Source organism: Anabrus simplex, chromosome 5 (assembly GCF_040414725.1).
Source record: "Anabrus simplex isolate iqAnaSimp1 chromosome 5, ASM4041472v1, whole genome shotgun sequence".
NCBI lineage: Eukaryota > Metazoa > Arthropoda > Insecta > Orthoptera > Tettigoniidae > Anabrus > Anabrus simplex.
Genome location: NC_090269.1, coordinates 143,646,795 through 143,669,907, shown reverse-complemented (window position 1 = coordinate 143,669,907; position 23,113 = coordinate 143,646,795). Strand labels below are relative to the sequence as shown.

The following is a 23,113-nucleotide window of genomic DNA, read 5'->3' as shown; positions in this document are numbered from 1 at the left end:
TGTAGTCAAAATGTTAGCAGGTTGATATGACAAAATAGGCACTCGGTCAGGGTTTCAACAGGTCACTTATAATTTTTATAAACACGAGAAAATTCAACTGACGAGATTAACTTGTGACTGTCCTATGCTTGTAAATTGTAAAACTGGCATGGTATTTAACTAGGTGCATTTCCTTTAATGTTTAATCACTGGTAGAAAATTGTTATTGCTCATTAGATTGGATTCACTGTTCATGTTGAAGCACAGTTATAACACATTTACATACAAAAATCAAAGTCTTATTCACCATAATGAAACACCTAATTTTATGGATATTTACAAGTTTCTAAGATGGCTATGTCATACAATGTCAAATACTGTTCACTTGTGATGAAGGTTTAGCCTTATTAAAACTTCAACCGATAGTTATTACACACGTATTTATGGTAAACAGATTAATTTGACAGATTAAATGTTCAATTATTTCACTTGAAAATCATCTTCATATTTATATGCTTATTTCTCTTGAATGTTTAAAGCCAGTTTCACTCAAATATGAATACAAGTTTAAATCAAATAAATTTGATCGATTTGCAGTTGAAAATACTAAGTCTGTAAAGTGATTAAATATCATAAGTCTTTGAAAACACTTTGAAATTATTAAGACAGTCACACTCAAAAAGTTTCTAAATTCTAACATGAGTTATTTTATAAGTCTTGTCAAAAATTTACCGTAGAGTTCGTACGATGTGATGTCTTGAGTTTGAACCTCGCAGACCCGTTCACGTGACACAGCACTACACGACGGCAGCGAGTTGAGAACTGAACTGACTTGACCTAGCAGAACCCCATTCTTTTATACCAGTCTGTTGAGGTAAGCTTCCTTCCCTCGTGAAAAAATCAAGTTTATTTAGACCCGAATTATTCTTAAGTCCGTAGGCCAATATTAATGAAATTGCAGTATGTTTGCCTTTAAATAATCGGCTATATGACGGTGTATGTCATTAACTGATATCTCAATGGGTTCCAAAGTTAGTTAAATTTCTTCTAGTATGTTCGACAATATCAGGTGGTGTTCATGTGATAGTTGCATTACCCCCCTGCATGACGTATCTTGCTTGCTGTATGCATGACCGGGCCGTTCTGATGTGCTACTTCGCATGCTTGGGTCATCCCGCTGCGCTGAATTCCATCAAATAAAATTATGTTCCGGACCATACATAGTTCCTGGTACAATACATTTCTAAAACATCAAGTTGCCTATAATCTCTGGAGATGAGCCTTACACATAGAATTTCAGGTTATTCATCTTTAAACTTTCCGTAGCTTACAAATCTTCTTTCACCGAAATGAATACTCCCCCTCCTACCAATCCTATCCTGTCTCTATTTTAAATACTCCAGTTCCATCTGATAATTTCTGCATTTATTATATCATTTCTCAGCAATCATTCAACTCCTATTACAATATCTGGTAAGTATATATCTATTAAATTACTTAATTCTGTTTCTTTCCTTACAATATTCTACAGTTCAACACTAACATTTTTATGTCATCTCTACTTGATGTCCCGATCCCTGTACCCTTATAACCACTACCTAGAGCAGCCTGTGTCCCTTATTGTACTTCCCTATAACCCTTCTAAACAAACATCCTAATTTATACATACCTTACACATTGAAATTAAGGGTTCAGCCATTTCCTCACTATTTCTTTTATCAGACAGTGATATATCAAATTATGTACATTACCTTGAAGGTGTTTTCCTCTGCTGGCCTTGGCTCTATTAACTCTGATTTGGTTTCCTGTTTCAGAAGTACCATTTCTGATACAAGTTCGAAATTTCCCTGTGGAAAAGAATATACAGTATATCAGGTAATCTCTTCACATACATCTGCCTATCTAGTCACCAACAAAAAACATCATAAAGCATTATCTGCCAGAAGATGAGTTAATTTCAATATTAATGGAAGTTCATCATAACAGAACGTCACTTTCTATAAAGCACTCAAAAACAATTGATTTTATTTTACATCTGCAGTCAACATTCAGTACCCCATGATGCAATAATCAATCTCTCCCATTTAAGAAGAACATGAAAGTGCTGCAATCAACAAAATAGACTTCAAGCAATAATACTACAAACCTTGTAGTTAAAACATTGGGTTAGCAAACAACGCGCATTAGATCAACACAGATCTACCCATGGTAAGAAAATTAAAATAAATTTGTCCAAAGATGAACCTTCATCCAAGTTACAACAATTCTGCTTTACATCGCACCGACACAGATAGGACTAAAGGCGACACTGGATAGGAAAGGACTAGGAGTGGAAAAAAAGCAGCTATGGCCTTAATTATGGTGTGGCCCCAGCATTTTCCTGGTGAGAAAATGGGAAACCATGGAAAACCATAATCAGGGCTGCTGACAGTGGAGTCTGAACACACTATTTCCTGGATGCAAACTCACAGCTTAAACCCATTTTACAGTATAATGAATATTTTGAAGCTAATACACAGAAAATTGTAAGAAAACAATATATTGCATGACACAGTGTTCCTAGGTGGACCAGTAAGGCGAGAAGAGCCACATGAGGAGTATATATAAGTTATTACCAGGGCCAGGATTATGCTGACATAAGGCTAAAAATTTCTAAAATTTACTTAAAATTACTGACAAAATATCAAAAAAGTATTAAGAAATATTATTTATCATGTGCATTGTCACATTACCTTTAACTTTCAATAGAGTAAATACAATTAATATGTGTCATTAAATAACAATAATAAAAATATTTACAGGAACACCCGAGAGAATAATACACTAGTGAGAAATGAAATTTCAACACCAAGAAGACATTAATTTAGAGAAAGTAATTTTTTTCAAAGCAATCTATCTATTTCTTTAAATTTTCCAGGTCCAAGTCTTAAGTATGCACAAGAAGATGTGTGATATGGTGGTACTTGAATAAACACTGTAGTCACCACATGAGAAGACATGTGACATGGTGGTACTTTAATAAATGCTGTAGTCACCACAATTTGAGTATAAGCACGCATTGTGTAGTGCAGTTGCTGTATGTCATATCGTGGAGTGGAGTTCCTTGCCTGTTGCACTTCATCAGTCAAATCAACAACAGTTAAAGCTGATATTGGATGATATTGGATTTGCCATTTTATAATGTCCCATTCATGCTGAATGGGAGAAAGATCTGGTGATCTCGCAGTCCAAGGCAACTGTTTGACACCCTGCAGAGGAAGTTGGTTGAAAGCAGTGGTATGAGGACAAGCGTTATCAACCTTGATTTCTGAAAATGAATGATAGCACAACTAGTTCAATCACCAGTCTGATGAACAAATACGCTGTCAAGTTTCTTGAGATAACGATGAGAGTGCTCCAGGTTCAAGTACACACCTGGCCTCCTCCTTATCAATCCTCGGCCTTTACTGGTACCAAGACAGAAATAGCTTTCATCTGAGAACACAACAGATCTTCACTCTATCCTCCAATGAGCTCTGGCTTGACACTAGTGAAGTCACAAATGACAGTGATTTGGAGTTAGTGGCATGAACATTACATGATGTCCAGCTCAGAGTTGTCCCTCGAAATAATAAATTTGTTACAGTTCGCTGTGTCACTCTGATGCCAACTGAAGCTTATTTATTTTTTGCTAGTGGCTTTATATCGCACCAACACAGATAGGTTTTATTGCAACATGGGATAGGAAAGGCCTAGGAGTTGGAAGGAAGCGGCCATGGCCTTAATTAAGGTACAGCCCCAGCATTTGCGCGGTGCGAAAATCAGAAAAGAACGGAGAAACATCTTCAGGGCTGCTGACAGTGGGATTCGAACCCCCTATCTCCCGAATGCAAGTTCTGAGCCACTCGCCCAGTAACTGAAGCTCTAAGAATTGCTGCAGATGCAGTATGATCACCAAACCCACGTGGTGAATATGGCAGTCTTCCATATCTGTAGTGGCCCGTGTGCAGAGAGATATCATCTTCTTGAGTTAGTGTCTTCGCATGACTAAGTTTTTTAATGCTTTGTGGAAAAATCTGTGCCAAGTCTTTCTGCAATATCATGGAAAGATCATCCAACTTTTCATTGCCTTATTATACAGCCTTATTTAAACTTAGAAAGCTGCCAATACTGCCTTCTCAATCTCCTAAAAGGCATGTTTGACTCATACCTACATCACAAACATCTACAGCAGATAAGGACTAAAACTCACAAAGAGTACAGCAAGTATTTCAGGAAACTTACTTGGCAAGCCCATAGTGATACTACTAGCATTACCCTTCATTGACTACCATGCAAGTCTGAATAGGCCTACCAAATTTCTTTCATTTTGCAAAACTCCTTCTTGGTAATAGGATTTCATTTTCTGCCAATGTATATTAGTCAGTTTTTTAAATGCAGTTATTATAAGCAAAGCACCTGAGAATCTATATAATCTATATAATAACTATTAGGATACTATGCAGTCCACTAATAATCTGGATACCACTTATTTGACGTGACCTGCATAATGCTGAATACTAAATATTTTAGCTGCTGCCCCTTTCACTTCACACATTTCTCAGAAAGGTATCAGAGAATCTGCAGAGAAAAGAATACTCAGCAAGTTTTGAAATAATAAATACATACAAAAAAAAGAAATACAATGAATTAATGAAAATAACAAAAAGTGAAATTGAAAAAAACTATGCAAAAAATTGCTAAAAGTGATAAAAAGGATTTCTGTAATCAGGGGCCACGATCAGAATTTGTATATAAGTCAGCAATGTGTATGATGCACCAGTTAAAAGATGACAGGTCTTCAACATTTTGGCCCAAAAATAACTGACAGAGTGGCTTGACTTACTTGACTTATTTCCTTTAATTCCAGGTGGAACATAGGGCCTCGACGAAATTTCTCCAGCCTGTTCCATTTGCTCCCAATGCTTTCACCTCCCTCCATGTCTTGTTAACTCCAGCAATCTCCTTGTCTATGGTTCTCTTCCAGGTAATCCTTGGTCTGCCTTGTCTGCAACTGCGTTGGGGATTCCAACTCAATGCCTGCCTTGTAATACTTTCTTGTGATCTTCTGAAGGTCTGCCCAATCCATCTCCATTTTCTTCTCATTGTCTGTTCCTGTATGGGACTTTGACTTGTGGCCTCCCAAAGGTCTTTGTTTGAGATGGTTTTTTGCCACCATATTCTCATAATGTACCTCAAACACTGATTTATAAAAGTCTGTAACCTTGTGGTAATGTCTTTGGTCACTTTCCAGGTCTCACTTCGATACAGTAACTAGATTTAACATTTGAGTTGAATATCCTTAGCTTCGTTTTTATACGATTGTGAGAGGATCACCATATTGGTCGTAACTGTGCAAAATCTCCTTTGGCTTTATTTATACGACTCACCACATCTCTAAAAGCACCTCTATCCTGGCTTACCATGCTTCCTAAGTAGCAAAATTCCTCTACCCTTTTTATATCCATTCCATCTAGAGTCAAGCTACAATTGTTACGATGGTTTATGTGCATTTCTTTAGTCCTTTTGTTATTAATATTTAAGCCAACTTCTTTAGCTTCTATTTTTAAGTCATTCAGTTTAATATCCATGTCCCGAAAACATTATGCAAGAAGACAGAGATCATCTGCATAATCCAGTTCTTCCAATCGATTATTTAATCCCCACTGAATGCCACGCTTTCTATTCGTTGCCTCTCTCAGCATACAATCCAGTGTCATGATAAACAAGATTGGTGACAGTAGACATCCTTGTCTTACTCCAGATTTTATACTGCAAAAGGTTCAGACAGCTTCCCTTTATGTTCTACTTGACAAGTATATCCATCATACATTGCCTGTGTAAGACGGACTATCTTTTGTGGAATTCCGAACTTTTCCATAGCCTTCCACATTTTCCTCCGGTTGACAGAACCAAAGGCCTTTTCAAAATCAATGAAAAGTCTATACAGAGATGTCTGATACTCAGCAAATTGTTCAATGATTAGCCTTAGTGTGTAAATCTGTTCCACAGTAGACCGACCTTCTCTGAAACCTGCCTGTTCTTGACGTAATCTCCTGTCAACGGCTATGCTTATTCTGTTCAGTATGACTCTTGACATCACTTTTCCCCCATATGAGAGCAATGTTATTCCCCTCCAGTTATTGCAATCTGAGAGGTCACCCTTCTTCGGTATCTTGTTGAGGACACCCTTCTTCCACTCCTCAGGAAGGTGTTCTTCCTTCCATATTAGTGTTAGAAGTGGCTCCATGATTTCCGCTGTTAAATCTGGATCTACCTTTAGGGCTTCTGGGATAATGTTATCTACAACTGGTGCTTTACCACTCTTCATTTGTTTCACTGCTTGTGCAATCTCTTGTCGTGTTGGTGGTTCTACCGAGATGTCTGGATTCTCCAAAATGGTTTCAACTTCTTCAGTTCTCGATTTCTCACCAAGATTATTGAGTACTTCCATGAAGTGATGTCAAGGCTACTCTGTTTGCATCTCTGACTGGTTTCTGCCCTGAAAAGTTCCTCCTAGAAAGCTTTCTTGTAATGGCTTATACTTCTTTGCTGTTGCCGACTCATGCTGCTTCTTCTGCTTGTGTTGCCCGTTGGTCTGTAAACACTTGTTTATCTCTCCTCACTTCTTAACCTCCTTGTTGGCCTCCCTGTATTTTTCCATTGCTACTGCTTTCTGGTTTCTTGTTCTACTGGAATTGACAAGTGCCTTACACTCTCTTTGCTTCTGGATTGATTCCCAAGTGTCATCCGATATCCATTCTTTCCTCCCTGGCTCTCTGTAGCCCACTATCTCTTCACATGTGTCATGAAAGAGTTCCTTGACTGCGTTCCATATGGTATTTACATCTTCATCTGGTTGTTCGGCAAGGGCTTCGAACCTGTTCTTCAAATGTATCTTAAATTCATTTTGCACTTCAAGTTTCCAAAATTTCCTAGAATTGAAACGTTTCATTCGTACTGGTGCCTGTTTTACTGGTGCTGCCACCTTCGATCTAATATCAGCAATGATAAGGTGATGGTCGCTCCCTACATCTGCTCCACATTTATTCCTCACATCCAAGAGTGAATGTCTCCATCTTTTACTTACTGCCAAGTGATCACCTTGGTTTTCTGTCTGGGGATCAGGTGACACCCATGAGATCTTGTGGCAGTTCTTATGTGGAAACAATGATCCACCTATAACCAATCCAAAATTACTGCATAGGTCTATGAATCTCTGGCCATTATTATTTTCTTCTCCTATTCTGTGTCTACCCATGATGATTTCTCTTCCTTCATTTTCATTACCAATTTTTGCATTTAGATCTCCCATCAATACCACAATGTCCTTCTTCTTTATCCCTGCCAGTGTTGATGTCAGCCTATCATAAAACTCCTCCTTCTCTTCCTCTTCTGCTACCTCTGTTGGCGCATAACACTGTACTATGGTCACAGATCTAACTTTGGTTCTTATTCGTACAGTAATTATCCTGTGTGATACAGGGATCCATTCCATAATGCTATTTTTTGCTTTCTTTGTGAGTAAGACACCCACTCCACTTGAATGCTTATCATTTTCTTCTCCTCCAGAGTAAATAAAGACACCTCCCTCTTGTGTCCTTGAGGTTGTTACGAACGAGTGCTTGCTATTGTGTGAGACTTGAGTTTTCTATTGAACCAAGATGTCTCTTGCTCTGTACGTAAAGAGGGATCTTTAAAGGCTAAGAGAGATAACCCCTACAGAAAAATCCTGGGGTCTAGCGCAGACAGGAGGTAGCCCCTCCGCTGGACTTAGGGTGCTGTGGGCTAATAACTTGCACACCTGAATTAAACTTATTACAGAAACCAGATGAAATTTATACCCGCCGGATTTTACGGAGATGACTTTTGCAATGAAATACAGGACACGAATCGGATTCTGGAATATGAAAACTTTGTATGAAACTGGCAGACTGAGAGAAGTAATGGCAGAAATGAAAAGGTATATTTTTTTTTGCTAGTTGTTTTACGTCGCGCCGACACAGATAGGTCTTATGGCGACGATGGGACAGGGAAGGGCTAGGAGTGGGAAGGAAGCGGCCGTGGCCTTAATTAGGGTACAGCCCCAGCATTTGCCTGGTGTGAAAATGGGAAACCACGGAAAACCATCTTCAGGGCTGCCGACAGTGGGGTTCGAGCCTACTATCTCCCGAATACTGAAAAGGTATAAACTGGAGATACTTGGGTTGAGTGAAACAAGATGGACAGGCTACGGAGAGGTGAGGACAGACAGAGTGGGCACAGGCTTTAACATAAATGATTCTACGCTTCTCGATAATATTAATCAATTCATAAGTTATAATAATAATACTAATAATAATGTGTATGATTTGATGGAATCTGTCTATGTCCTTCAAGAATGAAATATATTTAACACAGTAATTCCATTCTTTCAAAGGGTCACGTGGACAGAATCACTATCAAAGGCCTTTCTTTGAATCCAAAGGAATGATTCCCAGATTATTTGTAAAGTGGAGGAAAATATATAAGCTGGAAAACAACTTCAAGATCAGATAAATAAAAATTATTTTAAATTTTCAGTAGCAATCATCAGAAACCATCTGCATGGATGTCATACAACTCAAATTTTGCTTAGAAGCTATGGCTCAAAATTTGTTACGAACACATGTAATATAAATAATTCGTGTAATATTCTATCTCATGGCACGCAAATTTTAGTGTCACGTTAAAGTATCATTATATTAAGTTTTTTCTCTTCAGGTATAATATGTTATTATGTTTTCTTTGTAAGGAATTTTATAAATTCTATTTATCCAGTGACAAGAAATAGCTTCCTCAAAAACAAACTATACCATCTGCCACATGTTACCTAGTGAGAGATACAGAGGAAATATGAAAATGTGGTTAAAAAACCATCAGTCTTACAAAAATCATACTCTCCCTCGATTCTTCAGTCAATACTGATCTGCATTTAGGGCAGTCGCCCAGGTGGCAGATTCCCTATCTGTTGTTTTCCAAGCCTTTTCTTAAATGATTTCAATGACATTGGAAATTTATTGAACATCTCCCTTGGTAAGTTATTCCAATCCCTAACTCCCCTTCCTATAAATGAATATTTGTCCCAATTTGTCCTCTTGTATTCCAACTTCATCTTCATATAGTGATCTTTCCCATTTTTAAAGACACCACTTAAACTTATTTGTCTACTAATGTTATTCCACGCCATTTCTCTACTGACAGCTCGGAATGTACCACTCACAGAGAGTTACAATAATTGAAAATCTTCCATCTTTTTGATACTTTTTTATTTGCCTTTTAGCAAATTTTTATTTGTAAACAGTACATGTTTCGTTCTCACTTGGGAACATCTTCAGCTGTTGTTAAGCTTAGGTGAATCACTAAGTTTTTGAACACGTTATTTGCAAGTACATTGATTCTCTTAAAGACTACTAGAATACAAATTAAATTAAAAATGATGTTAAAACAATGTGGGGGTTAATGGGTTAATGAATGAGACTGGATGATTACATAATTGGTCAGCTTAAAAACTATATCGATTCAATGGAATAGTTGTTAAAAGTTTCACTTTGTTACATTAAAAATGTCTGTTTGTCTTCCGGTTAAAAGGTTTTAAAAATGATTGACTTCATGACACTGTTCAAATTGTTGTTGAATGTTATTTCTTTCACTCCTTCCAGGTAAGCTCTTATTTATTATGAGCTTGCTTAATGTGCCCTAAATTGAGTCTAATGCGGAACTTTGAAGCTGATTGCTGGTCAATTTTTGGGACGTACTAGACGTAAAGCAGCATCAAACGTTCCCCCTCCAGGGTCACAGTAGAATTGGAGTCTAACAACAGCAAGAAATTGAGACGAAGCTCCCTTCCAAAAAATTGACCAGCAATCAGCTTCAAAGTTCCACATTAGACTCAATTTAGGGCACTTTAAGCAAGCTCATAATAAATAACAGCTTACCTGGAAGGAGTGAAAGAAATAACATTCAACAACAATTTGAACAGTGTCATGAAGTCAATCATTTTTAAAACCTTTTAACTGAAAGACAAACAGACATTGTTAATGTAACAAAGTGAAACTTTTAACAACTATTCCAATGAATAGATATAGTATTTAAGCTGACCAATTATGTAATCATCCAGTCTCATTTCATTAACCCATTAACCCCCACATTGTTTTAACATCATTTTTAATTTAATTTGTATTCTAGTAGTCTTTAAGAGAATCAACGTACTTGCAAATAACGTGTTCAAAAACTTAGCGATTCACCTAAGCTTAATAACAGCTGAAGATGTTCCCAAGTGAGAATGAAACATGTTCTGTTTACAAATAAAAATTTGCTAAAAGGCAAATAAAAAAGTATCAAAAAGGTGGAAGATTTTCAATTATTGTAACTCTCTGTGATTAGATTTTGATATGGAAAATGAAGCTGATTACTTGCAAACATACCACTCAGTCGAGCATTGAAATCGTGTGCATTGAAATTAAGGATACAGCTGTTATCTCACCATTTTCATTACCCTACAGTGACATATCAAATTATGTACATTACCTCAAATGGACTTGGCTTTATTAACTCTGATTTGGTTTCTTCTTTCAGAGATACCATTTTGGATACAAATTCAATCTTTTCCTGTAGAAAAGAATATATATCAGACAAGCTCTTAACAAACATCTGCTAATCTATTCATCAACATAAATACGAAAATTCATTACCTGTCAATATTTGAAATTCAAGATGACAAATTGGGGCAAATATTTACTCTCAGAATGAGGAGTAAAGGATTGGAATACATTGTCAAAGGAAATGTTTGATAAATTACCAAAATCTACAAAAACGTTCAAGAAAAACCTATATAAGCAACTGGTAGGGAATCTACCACCTGGGCGACAGCCCTAAATGCTGATCATTGATGACTGAAGATTGATAGAGTTACTTGAAATATTTCACTAATGTTTAGGGAAAATTTGTGTATGTAGAGGATCCTTAGAACCAAGTGGTGCAGTTCAGGAGAAAAAAACTTTCAGTCTGAATGTTTAGGGATACATTTTTATTTTATCACATATAAAACACACCAAAAATCATTAGGAAAACTTTACAGAAATACTCATAGTTATTCCACTCATCCTAAACAAGGCAACTCTTCACTATTCTGGTCATAAGCAAATTCAACATATGAGATAACTGGCATTTTAAATATTGGGCTTTGTTACCTATCACGTGCTTTATGTGAATCTGTCATTTTCCCACATAATCTCATATTCTAGGAGATACATTGGTTAACAAAAGGAAATGCAAATAGGCCATTTCACCTTGTTTTATTAAAATTGATTCTGCAACATATACCAAAATAATTAAGCTAACATCTTGCATTGGGATGTAGATATATTAAACTGGCTCTGAATAACTTAAACCATCTCCACAACTCAGGATGTACACTTATCTCAAAACCTCACATTCTGTAGATATGTACAGCAGTATTCGTCTATGACAACTTTGGCTTAGGAGGCTTGTGTCACTAAAATATCGAAAGGCTGCCCTCTGGTATGTTAGGGAGTGAAGTCAGTGTTATGTGCAAAACTACAAACAATGTACTGTGATAAGTTGAAAGGTATACAGCTGCATATACATAAAGCAAATAGATTTCAGCCATATATTATCTATAACTTTTCTCATATCGCAATGGAGTGAACATTGTTGTACAGATGAATTTCACCCTGTCTTACAGCCCGATGCCCTTCCTTCAGAAGGGATGTGTTTCTGTGCTAGTTCAAAGTGTCATTTGTTTGTAATGTATAATATGAAATGGAGAATCTAAGACAAACACAAATAACCAGTCCTCAAATTGAAGGAAATGATTCTTGATTAAAATCCCATATCCAACCGGGACTCGAACCTAGAACCCTCTGAACCAAAGGTCTCGATGTGGACCATTCAGCCAACTGATCATTTTTAATCTTTTATATCCAGTACACATTGGTTGAGTGAAATAAACTATTCACCACCTGATTTTCAAAATCTGTGTTCACTTTCAATATTATCAATGGGCTGATAATATGACTTACAGCAATTTTCTTGTACAAATATCAAAGTTATGTTAAAGAAATTGGAGCCAATACTGTAGTTGAAATTTTGTAACAAACTACTTATTCTTCATGAACATACAGTGTTATTCTGGATGTACGATTGCTGCAATTTAAAAATCTATAGTTTAAAAAGTATTTCACATAAAATAATGTCTGTCACATAATAAGAAATGTTGACTCTCCAAGATTGAAAAGGCACTACAACAGGTGCACGGTACTTCTTCCTTTCATCACATTGTACAAATCTAGGCAGTAGTCCAGTCAGGTTAATACACAAACTAACATGTTCCTGTTGATCTTCAGAACAACAGTGATGCAATCCTGGAGGTCATTCATTGTTACTGCAAGTGATGGTTACTGTAACTGCTGAATTAGGAACATTGACATCACACCATTTTCTTTTTCGCTCCCTGCTGTTGTAACTGTTCTCTGCCTAGCGAGCTGATGGTTGATGGATTTACTTATATTGCAATTTAGCAAATGCAGAGTGCTCTAACTGTAGTGTAGTCATACATTACTAATACTCATGACACCTCCAGAAAATGAGTTTATGAGCCCCCTCAGAGCCCCCTGATGGTTACCGTTAGTGAGAGAGTTCAGACTAGCAATTTGTAAGTTATTACTGACAGTATCAAAAAAATTTCAATCAGGTCTTTGGTCCTGGATAAAAAGAACTTTCTTAGCGAGATGCTCCTGGTTTGTTTTGTAACCACTTCACATATTATTTTTACCTGAATCAAGGAGTTAGTTTGAGATCCACTCAGCCTATGTGAAAACAATTCCAGAGCTATCTGACGGGAAGATATGGCCCTTGGTCTAGAAAGCAAAGTATATCAGCCAGGAGCTGAACATGCATCATCTGATAATCTGCAGACCTTGGGAATGGTTGCTTGCAAGGCCAAGATCCAGTACCATGTATTTTTCATTTTGTAAATCTTATCACTAGTATCATTTAGGTCACTCGTTTTGAATGAAGTTTTGATAGTGACTGGTTAGGTATGTTCGGCTAAAGCACTGCAAGTTACCAAAGTCATGATATGTCTCATCATGTTCACCGTTGTGGTAGCCATCAATTTATCTTATCTTCTTTGGAACCAAGTGAATTATTACTAATTTGTCCCATTATGGGGGTGGTTATGGGAAATAAAGGTCCATGTATGGTTGATGATTTGGTCTCTCTTTATTCTCTGATTGGCTAAATTTTGGGACACTGAATCTTCATTTTGATATTTAACAGTCATTACCTTATGGGCCTGTATGGTATTAAACAGAAATTTTTGGTGGGATTTTTGCCATTTGCTTTAGTGCTCTGCACAGTTGGATATATAGGTGAAGGTGTTCGGGCAGCAGGTAAGGACAGTATTCTTACGGCAATAGTTACCCAGTCATGTTAAATAAAATTGTTTAGTATGTCCCTATGTAGATTAATCACTAGCAATAATGTTGGGCAACCTTGAAAGAATCTGTATACTACCAATTCACCCACAGTACAGTAAAACCTCATTAATTGAAAGTCATTGGGACGCAAAATTCGGGCTTCAAATTATGTGATTTTGAATTAACCACCAAATTGTAATTCACAAATTCCAACCCTTGCAGTGTCACAAAGTATTTTAAGACTGCATGCAATTAACCTTAAGTCGCAGTTAAAAACTTGCAAATGCCATGAAGTAAAATAAAAATTATTTCCAAAATGTATCAATCCGTGAAGGTGCATTTACAGTATTCAAATAATTCACTTGGATAACTCAACAGCAAACATAACCACATGCAATGAAATAAAATAAAAATGTGATAGAAAGACGCGGAAAAATCTATACTGGCTTCCCCGTGCAAGTGCTTTATTCACTGGATTACTGTACTGTACACATTTTAAATGGCTTGTGCTTGCACGGCTATGATGAGGGGAGAAAGTCTCTCATTTCTGTCTGCATTACAACACAGTACGGTGACTATCCTTGTACAATTTCCCGCCATGGCACTTGTCCATGGCCGGTGTGTCTCGTAATTCAAAATGCCAAACCTTGCCACGGCACAAAGTATTCTCAGATTAAAGATTCTCAGTTTAAACCTTTCAAATGCCATGGAAAACACTATTTCCAAAATGTGTCCAACAAGGTGCATTTATACTATTAAGTAATACTTACTTACTTACCTACTTACTCCTTGGCGTTACAGCCCCTGTAGGGCCTTTTCCCCTCATACGACGTCCTTCTGGTTTCCCATCAAAGACTTTCTTTACTGTCCTGTTCTCTGTCATTCTTTCTACTTGTCCCAACCATCGCAGTCTACTACTCTTTATTTCCGCTACTATATCTGGTTTATTATTATTTACATTTTATGGCCTTCATTAGACCACTCTAGCCAACTTTATACAAATATTTTTTTTAGTTTCCTGTCAGCCAAGTACTTCTTCATTCTCTCTGATCTTATCCTTCTTTCTTCATCAGAAATCACCCTTCCTATTGTCTGTTTGTTGATTCTGATTTGCAGTCTGGTTTGTTTGTGAGTTTCTAGATTTTGTCGGTTTTGTTTCTTAGGTCTTCCACTGTAATTGGTAGTTCATCCACATCTTCCTTGATTTCTGTAATCCACTTAATGTTGCACTTACTATTCCATAATTTTTCTATTATTCTCCTGATGATCCTGTTCTCTGGTGTCCTGATTAGATGTCCAAAAAATGAAATGAGTTTCTTCCTGATTGAGCTCATTACTGGTTCTATTTCCTTGTAGACTGTTTCATTAGAAGCTACTCTCCAGTGTCCATCTTTTTGGTATGATTTGTTGATGCATGTTCTAATGATTCTTCTCTCTATCTTTAGTATTTTGTCTATTTGTGCAATGTTAGTTGTTTTGAAGATAGTTTTGAAATCAGACATACAGCAAAATCATTGACCTTCTTTATTTCCACTATGATCTTCCAACACTTCTGGTCATACTCTAACAACTGTATTGTCACAATTCAGAATGGAAAATTCTATGTTCCCATGGAGGGAATTAGATATTTTTCACCAATAGAGCATGTCAAAAACAGATCAGATGTAAGGCTTTCAGGTGTTTGCTCTATTAAACAGCGTTTTGTCTTAGGTCTGACACTAGTCTCATCAGAGTGGAATGTGTCAGACCCTACCCATGGGAACTTAGAATTTTCCATTCGGAATTGCTAGGCGGGCAATAATTCCATTGTGGAGATTTATCTCCTGTATGCAGTTATCAGACTGTGCCTCTTATAATGGGCTTCTGATAAGTTCACCTGCATACACCCCAGCATCAGTGGGTAGGGTCTGACACATCCCACTCTGATGAGTATAGTGTCAGACCTAAGATGAAACGCTGGTTAATAGAGCAAACGCCTGAAAAGCCTTACATCTGACACTTCAGAATATTAAACAAAAGGTGATATGGTAATATAGTAAACTTACTGTTATTTTATTAGATTGGTAGGACTCACTGTAAGATCCATAGGTCTTCTGCAGTTGGTTTTGGAATGAAGTCTAGTATAAGATTCGTATATTGCATTCATACTAGGGTTACACAGAAAAGAAAAGAGTAGGACAGTATGAAGTGGTGTGGAAGCTGTTATCATCCTAGTCAATTGACCGTGAACCCTAACACAGTTCAAACAACAATAATAAGGAAATAACAATAACCAAAATAATAATATTTGCACAGTAACATTATACGAAGTAGCAAACCTAGAGTAGTTGAACAGGAGCCCACCTTATATGTCAGATATGTTTGGACATCACTCTCCTCTGTAGGCTTGTATGTTCGAACTCTTCCACCACACATTTATTCTGAAAACAGTGTGCATTAATTGCAGAATCCTAGCTTTTAGCAACTCATGAGCAATACAGCATCAATAAAGTAGCAGTCCACAGTCTCTGAAATAGATTATTCCTCACAAGTCACAGTTAATCATTTAAAGTCCCTCTGCCAATGTTTAAGGTTCTCCAAGACACTGAGGTGCCAGAATTTGTCCTGCAGCAGTTTACATACATGCCAGTATTACTAACGACATGTACTGCAATATTTCAGCATCTCTAAATACCACTGAACTGAACCAGGAATTCACGTAGACTAACATTCTTCCTGTCGTGAGCGACTGAACTGCAAGATTCGCCACTCAGAAGATTAATACATATTGTGGTGAGTGTAGCAACACACAGAGCAAAATTAAAGGATTAAAAACTCACTTCTTCTGCAAAACTTTCACCGAATCCTGGCCTTCATTGGGCTGTTTTCCTCGATAAGTGCTATAGTGGCAGTAACCAGCCAAACTTACTTGACAGCTAAGGGTTAAATTCTACCACAATTAAGTTATCTGGAAATATACTTACAAGTGAATCATTTGCTGTTCCTTCATGCCAAACTGGCTCATCTTTGATTTCTATTTCCATGTCAATTTCAAGATGCCAATGAAGTAGTTAGAAGGTTCTGGGATTGTAAATTACTTCAACTGAAACATGTGTCAGAAAAATATACCTTTATTATTATTGTCATTAATATTACAATAATTGTTCAGGGTACAGCAGAGTAATGCATTCTACCAAATTGTATCTGTATCTCAAATCAAATCAAATCAAAATCTCTTTATTTGCAAATGAGGTGTCTACCTCGGTGGCAAATGGTACACTAAAATACATTATTGTCAAGCACTAAATTTTAAATTAACAGGAGACGAAGAAAATTTTCCTAGAACACAATATTATACAATTTACGCTAATAATTTTTTCTATTAAACACACACATCACCCTTAATAAATTTATATTGTTTACAAAATTCTACTTATAATATCTTACAAACATAGTCAACTCATATACAGTACGGTATGTGAAATTACTTCTAATAATACTATACAACTGGTATAAGATTAAAATTAACATTGAATTTATTTACATATTTATATTTTACCCATTTTGGAACCTAAGTAGCATAACGACCTGCTGCGTGTTAACCAGAGCCCCTTTTGCCACCACTTTTCAGAGTTCCTGAAGGGCCTTCACAGCTACCGTAGCGGTCCCAGGGCCCTCGAAGTCCCCACTGTACTTCACCCCTACAGGCAGTCCCCTACTTGGGCTGTCCAAACTCCTTAGACCAGGGGATGGAATTAATTTAATCACACACATTTATTATTTACAATATCCTGCACTGGTCGAACGCCCTCTATCATTTAATTTATTATCTCTGTTGTTGTTTATTCTCTTCTCGAATATCTGTACAGATTTTGGAAAAGGATCAAACACTACCCCTGGTAAACTGTTCCACTCCTTCACGCCCTTCCCAATGAAAGAAAATTTACCCCAATCGCTTCTGCTAAAATTCCTTCTAATTTTGTACTTGTGGTCAGTTCTACCAATATAATTATTTTCCAACCGAAGCCTCTCACGGATATCTCCCCATGCTTCTTCTCCTGTATAGGCTCTATATAATCCTATAAGTCTACTTTTCTCCCTTCTCTTACTTAAAGTTTCCCACCCAAGTTCCTTTAACATTTCTGATACACTACTCTTTCTCCTGAAATCCCCTGTTACAAACCTTGCTGCTTTCCTTTGCACACCATCTAGTTCTTTTATTAGGTATTCTTGGTGAGGATCCCAAACACTGTTTGCATATTCCAATAATGGACGAACCATACTAAAGTAACATTTTTCTTTTAATTCTTTGTTGCATCCTTTAAGTAGCCTCATTATGACATGTAACGATCTGTATGCTTTCCCAACAACGTCGTCAACATGACCCTTCCAGTGCAAATTACTTTCAAATCTCACACCTAAGTATTTGCACTTGCCGTCTTTTGGGATAACTACCCCATCCAAAGTATATTCAAATTCAGTTTTAAAGCTCCTGTTTGTAAAAGTTGTAACAGTTGATTTGGCTCCATTAATCTTCATATTATTTTCTTCAACCCATTCCTGGATACTGTCAAGGTCCCTTTGTAATTCTGAACAATCCTCAATGTTATTTATTTCCCTATAAACAATTATGTCATCTGCATACAATCTTATTTTCGATGTTATATTGTTCCCTAAATCATTTGCGTATATTAAGAAAAGTAACGGACCGATTATACTACCCTGTGCAATTCCCTTCCAGACTTTCTCTTCCTGTGATATATTATTTCCTACTTTGACTTTCTGAATCCTTGAATTTAGAAATGTTCTTATCCAACGTATAACCCTTACGTCCAATCCTATTCCCTCCAATTTCTTTAATAATATTCCATGTTCCACTCTATCAAAGGCTTTGGAAAGATCTATGGCTATGCATCTTCATTTGTGAATCTCTCACAACACCTGGGCAGATGTGGGAGTAACAAACCAGCTATCTGCATGCATTTACAATGATGAATTGAGCTGATAGCAGTGTTTTATACACAAATTTAAAACATTATATTGTTTCTGCATGAAAGTGAAACATGAATTATAATTGGTGCTGAGAAAAACAGAACTGAAATCTTTGAAATGTGGTATTATCCAGACTTTTTGATCCTAAGAATACAATGATTGCTAGAACACATCCTGAGAAAATGGGAAGTTGTTCAGTTAGCTTTGAAGGGAACTGAAGTGCATAAGGATGGTTCAAAAATATAACAGACCAGAATATATGTAGGATGCTCTAAGTATGTCAAAAAAAAAGATGACAGCAAAATGTAGTGTCATGGAGAGCTGCATCAAACCAGGATATGGACTCTGGTGTATACAAAAATTTGTCACTATATAACGCTGCATCAGCCAGAAGCATGGCTATGCATTACTGTTTTATAAACACGTACCTTGTGTTCAACAAACTTAGAGGTTACTTCAACAATATCAACACTAAAAAACAAACTTTCCATCTCACAAAGCTAAGTTTAAAATCAACGTCTGTTACATAAATATCTTTGTCTGGAGTGTGAAAGGTTATATTATTAAAAAAGGTTTATGTAGAACTTCAGTATGTTCCATCTCCTAGCACTGAGAGAGCAAACTGCACTGGGTGAGAAAGAAAACGCTCTATTGTCTTAAACATCTTGCTCACTTGCTCCAACAATGCTACCAACCTTTACTGAAGCACATTCTCTTTATTAGTCTTATTAGTCTTATTAGTGGCTAACAACAAAACCTAGGGGTGCTTAGTAAAGAACCTCTTGAAAGGAGTTTCATATCAGGCCATTGGTCTAAACATTCAGGAGTCTTTATTTTTCTGAAGGTGGTAATGAAGCAAGTGTTGAATTTTGGATGTGACAATTAATGAACTAATTTCAGCCCATAGCAGCATTTGCTTGGCTACAATTTTGTCAAACGGCACTCTTTTTGTAATATATTTATTTACAGGAAGTGGAATTTGGTACTGGAATAATTTATCAATGGAAATGTTTTATAAATTGATAACTTCTTTCAAACTGTCTAAGGAGAGGCTAAGGCCATCAAGTGATAGGGAAGCTACTACATGGGCAACTGCCCAAAATGCAGATCAGTGGTAACTGATTCATGGATTGACATTGCAGGTCACTGCATGTAGTGACTTTGTGGCGTATATACATGTTCAGTCGCCAGCCCCATGGTGTAGGTGTAGTGTTACTGCCTCTTACCCGGAGGCCCCAGGTTTGATTCCCGGCCAGGTCAGGGATTTTTACCTGGACCTGAGGGCTGGTTCGAGGTCCACTCAGCTTACGTGATCAGAATTGAGGAGCTATCTGACAATGAGATAGTGGCCCTGGTTTAGATAGCCAAGAATAACGGCAAAGAGGATTCATTGTGCCGACCACACGACACCTCGTAATCTGCAGGCCTTCGGGTTAAGCAGCAGTCGCTGGGTAGGCCAACGCCCTTCAAGGGCTGTAGTGCCATGGGGTTTGGTTTGGTTTTGTACATGTTCAGTCACCAGTCAATGTTACAGCTTCAGTGGAAACATAGTCTCATGTGTACTCTGTGTTTTTTCTTTCCTGATTCAGTTTGTATTTGCAAAGTTGATTATTCATAGGATTATTGTATGCATTTGTCCACAATCCATTGAGGAAATTCTGGACGATAGTGTAAGAGGTGCCCTCGGGGATCCCCTCAATCCTTCAGCAAATTTCCTAATACAGTAGTTTCCAAAGAAGTAACTCTTACTGATTCAAATGTTTTTGACAATGAAATGGAGCAATCTTCTAACCCCAAGAATGAAGCCATTTCCGAACCATTTCCAACTAGCATGACAGTTAAGGTCTAGTTTATTATTTTTAACTGTCTAGTGTGCCATCGGTAATTTTCTTTTAAAATCATCATGAAAACCCTTAATTTGACTTCATTCAGGTATTAGATTGCATGATTCTATTTTTTCGTAGAAAAATACGGCCATAAAATTAATTGAGATATATTTCTCTATTAAAGTGTACTGTTGAAATATGCTATGTTGCTAAGTTTTTGACTTATTTTTATTACATGTTAAAAATGTTAAAATATGTCAGTATGTTGTGCAGCGTGCCACAGAAGTCATATCCCTGCTCTGGACCAAGTTAAAACTCTCCGATAAAATCTGACCTACGATATAGATGTTGATTCACATTGGGAATCTGAAATATTTGTCCAGAATGAGTAAATTTATAATCCCAATATAAATGGTCCATTATTGGACATTATAAATTTTCCAGCTAACTCACTCTTGGTTGCCAGCGTTTCGCCCTCGTGTGCTAGGGTGGGCTCATCAGTTGGTACCTAGCACACCTACCAATACGCTGGCTAGTGCATACTGTGGAGGCCTCTGCGTAGGCTAACTGAAGCCACCGGCAGTGCCAATGCACTAAGAGACTTTGTCCCATCATCAAAAATTGATGCCTGCTTGGCCATCAAACGATATAGATGTTGATTCATTCAGGACAAATATTTCAGATTCCCTATGGGAATCAACATCTATATCGTTTGATGGCCAAGCAGGCATCAATTTTTGATGATGGGACAAAGTCTCTTAGTACATTGGCACTGCCGGTGGCTTCAGTTAGCCTACGCAGAGGCCTCCACGGTATGCACTAGCCAGCGTATTGGTAGGTGTGCTAGGTACCAACTGATGAGCCCACCCTAGCACATGAGGGTGAAACGCTGGCAACCAAGAGTGAGTTAGCTGGAAAATTTATAATGTCCAATAACGGACCATTTATATAGGGATTATAAATTTACTCATTCAGGACAAATATTTCAGATTCCCTATGGGAATCAACATCTATATCGTTTGATGGCCAAGCAGGCATCAATTTTTGATGATGGGACACAGTCTCTTAGTGCATTGGCACTGCCGGTGGCTTCAGTTAGCCTACGCAGTGGCCTCCACGGTATGCACTAGCCAGAGTATTGGTAGGTGTGCTAGGTACCAATTGATGAGCCCACCCTAGCACACGAGGGTGAAACGCTGGCAACCAAGAGTGAGTTAGCTGGAAAATTTATAATGTCCAATAATGGACCATTTATATAGGGATTATAAATTTACTCATTCAGGACAAATATTTCAGATTTCCTATGGGAATCAACATCTATATTGTTTGATGGCCAAGCAGGCATCAATTTTTGATGATGGGACACAGTCTCTTAGTGCATTGGCACTGCCGGTGGCTTCAGTTAGCCTACGCAGTGGCCTCCACGGTATGCACTAGGCAGCGTATTGGTAGGTGTGCTAGGTACCAATTGATGAGCCCACCCTAGCACACGAGGGCGAAACGCTGGCAACCAAGAGTGAGTTAGCTGGAAAATTTATAATGTCCAATAACGGACCATTTATATTGGGATTATAAAATCTGACCTATTCAATGATCATCACTCTGGTCCTTATGTGGGGTTTGTGGAATCTACTTCTATGACAACTATAACACTGGTAACCTAAATCCAACGGCCCTCGGTCAATTATTTTATGACAAAAAATTTCAGATATTAGAAAAATATCAAAAAAGGTAGAAACTGAGGTCAGATTAATTTCACTTCCTATAAAGCTCCAAACAAATTCCTACTACACCCCCTTCTTTCAAAAAAAATATCTCAAGTCATTCATACCCTGTTTGTGTGTTAACAGACTAAGTGTCATTAGGGGAGTTGATCATTTTCTATATGAAGCCGACATCCAAGCTTTTACTGAATAATCAATACCTACCACCTCAGTTAAACGCATAAATAGACACAGTTCTAGCGATGGTGATACAGAATATATCCATAATGGCACAATCAATGTCATATTTGAATGCCAAAAACTACTGCAATATATATCAATCTTTAACTATTCCTGAAGTTCAAGCTTTTACATTTTCACCCACTATCTGCCTGCATTTTCAACACCATGGTCATACGGCCAAAAACTGCTGGTTGATTTGTTCCAAATGTTCCCTTAATCAATCATCTCAAGAATGCTCTCAGACATTATACAAATGTGTCAATTGCTCAGGTAACCACTCTGCGAGTCTGAATATTATCCAGGACATCTTAGGCAAAAGAGATGAAAAAGTTTACATACCTGCCAACTTTTAGAAACCAAAAATAGGAAGATATTTTAATTCTTGGATTTCATCACATATATTCCACCACGGTCTACGTGAAAAAAGGTCAGTTACAATGCAAATTAACCATTAAATTTAAAATCTTAAACTAAGAAAACATAAAAATAGTTACAAGAAAATGTACCTAATCACTCTCATTTATGACATTTACATACGAATAATATTTGTCACACCGTCACACGCAACAAAATACATAATACCGTATTTTTCTCGCATAATTAACGCACTTTCTTGACGAAAAATACAGGCGAAAACTTCGGATGCGATTCAAGGAATTCGAATATTTAGAAATTATTTACAATTCATTTACATTTAAAAGATACATCAAATATAATCCAAACACAATTGGTTCAACCCATTTGCAGTTATCGTCATTTGGCGTAAAATTCCGGCGTGAGATTTTTTCTGAAAAGTCAAATAGGGTACATCAGATAAGTTAGACACGTGGACTTGAAGTACGGTACCGACACTGGAAAATATTCTTCCCAATACGAGCTGACAATACGACCTGAATGACATACCGGGAGAAAA

At 37.2% G+C, this 23,113-nt stretch overlaps 1 protein-coding gene across 3 annotated transcripts in view; it reads right to left on the bottom strand.

Moving 5' to 3' along the window:
• LOC136874707 (uncharacterized) overlaps nucleotides 1-23,113 on the bottom strand; it is a 115,225-nt gene that overhangs the window by 75,544 nt on the left and 16,568 nt on the right. For 2 of the 3 annotated variants that reach the window (XM_068227750.1, XM_068227751.1), the window contains exons 2-4: nucleotides 16,421-16,539; nucleotides 10,546-10,626; nucleotides 1,731-1,826 (exon numbers count right to left, since the gene is read on the bottom strand). In XM_068227750.1, the coding sequence (XP_068083851.1) occupies nucleotides 1,731-1,826; nucleotides 10,546-10,626; nucleotides 16,421-16,480 (237 nt within the window). In that variant the 5' untranslated portion in view covers nucleotides 16,481-16,539. The remainder of the gene's footprint in view (nucleotides 1-1,730; nucleotides 1,827-10,545; nucleotides 10,627-16,420; nucleotides 16,540-23,113) is intronic. The other variant, XM_068227752.1, reaches the window with a different exon arrangement.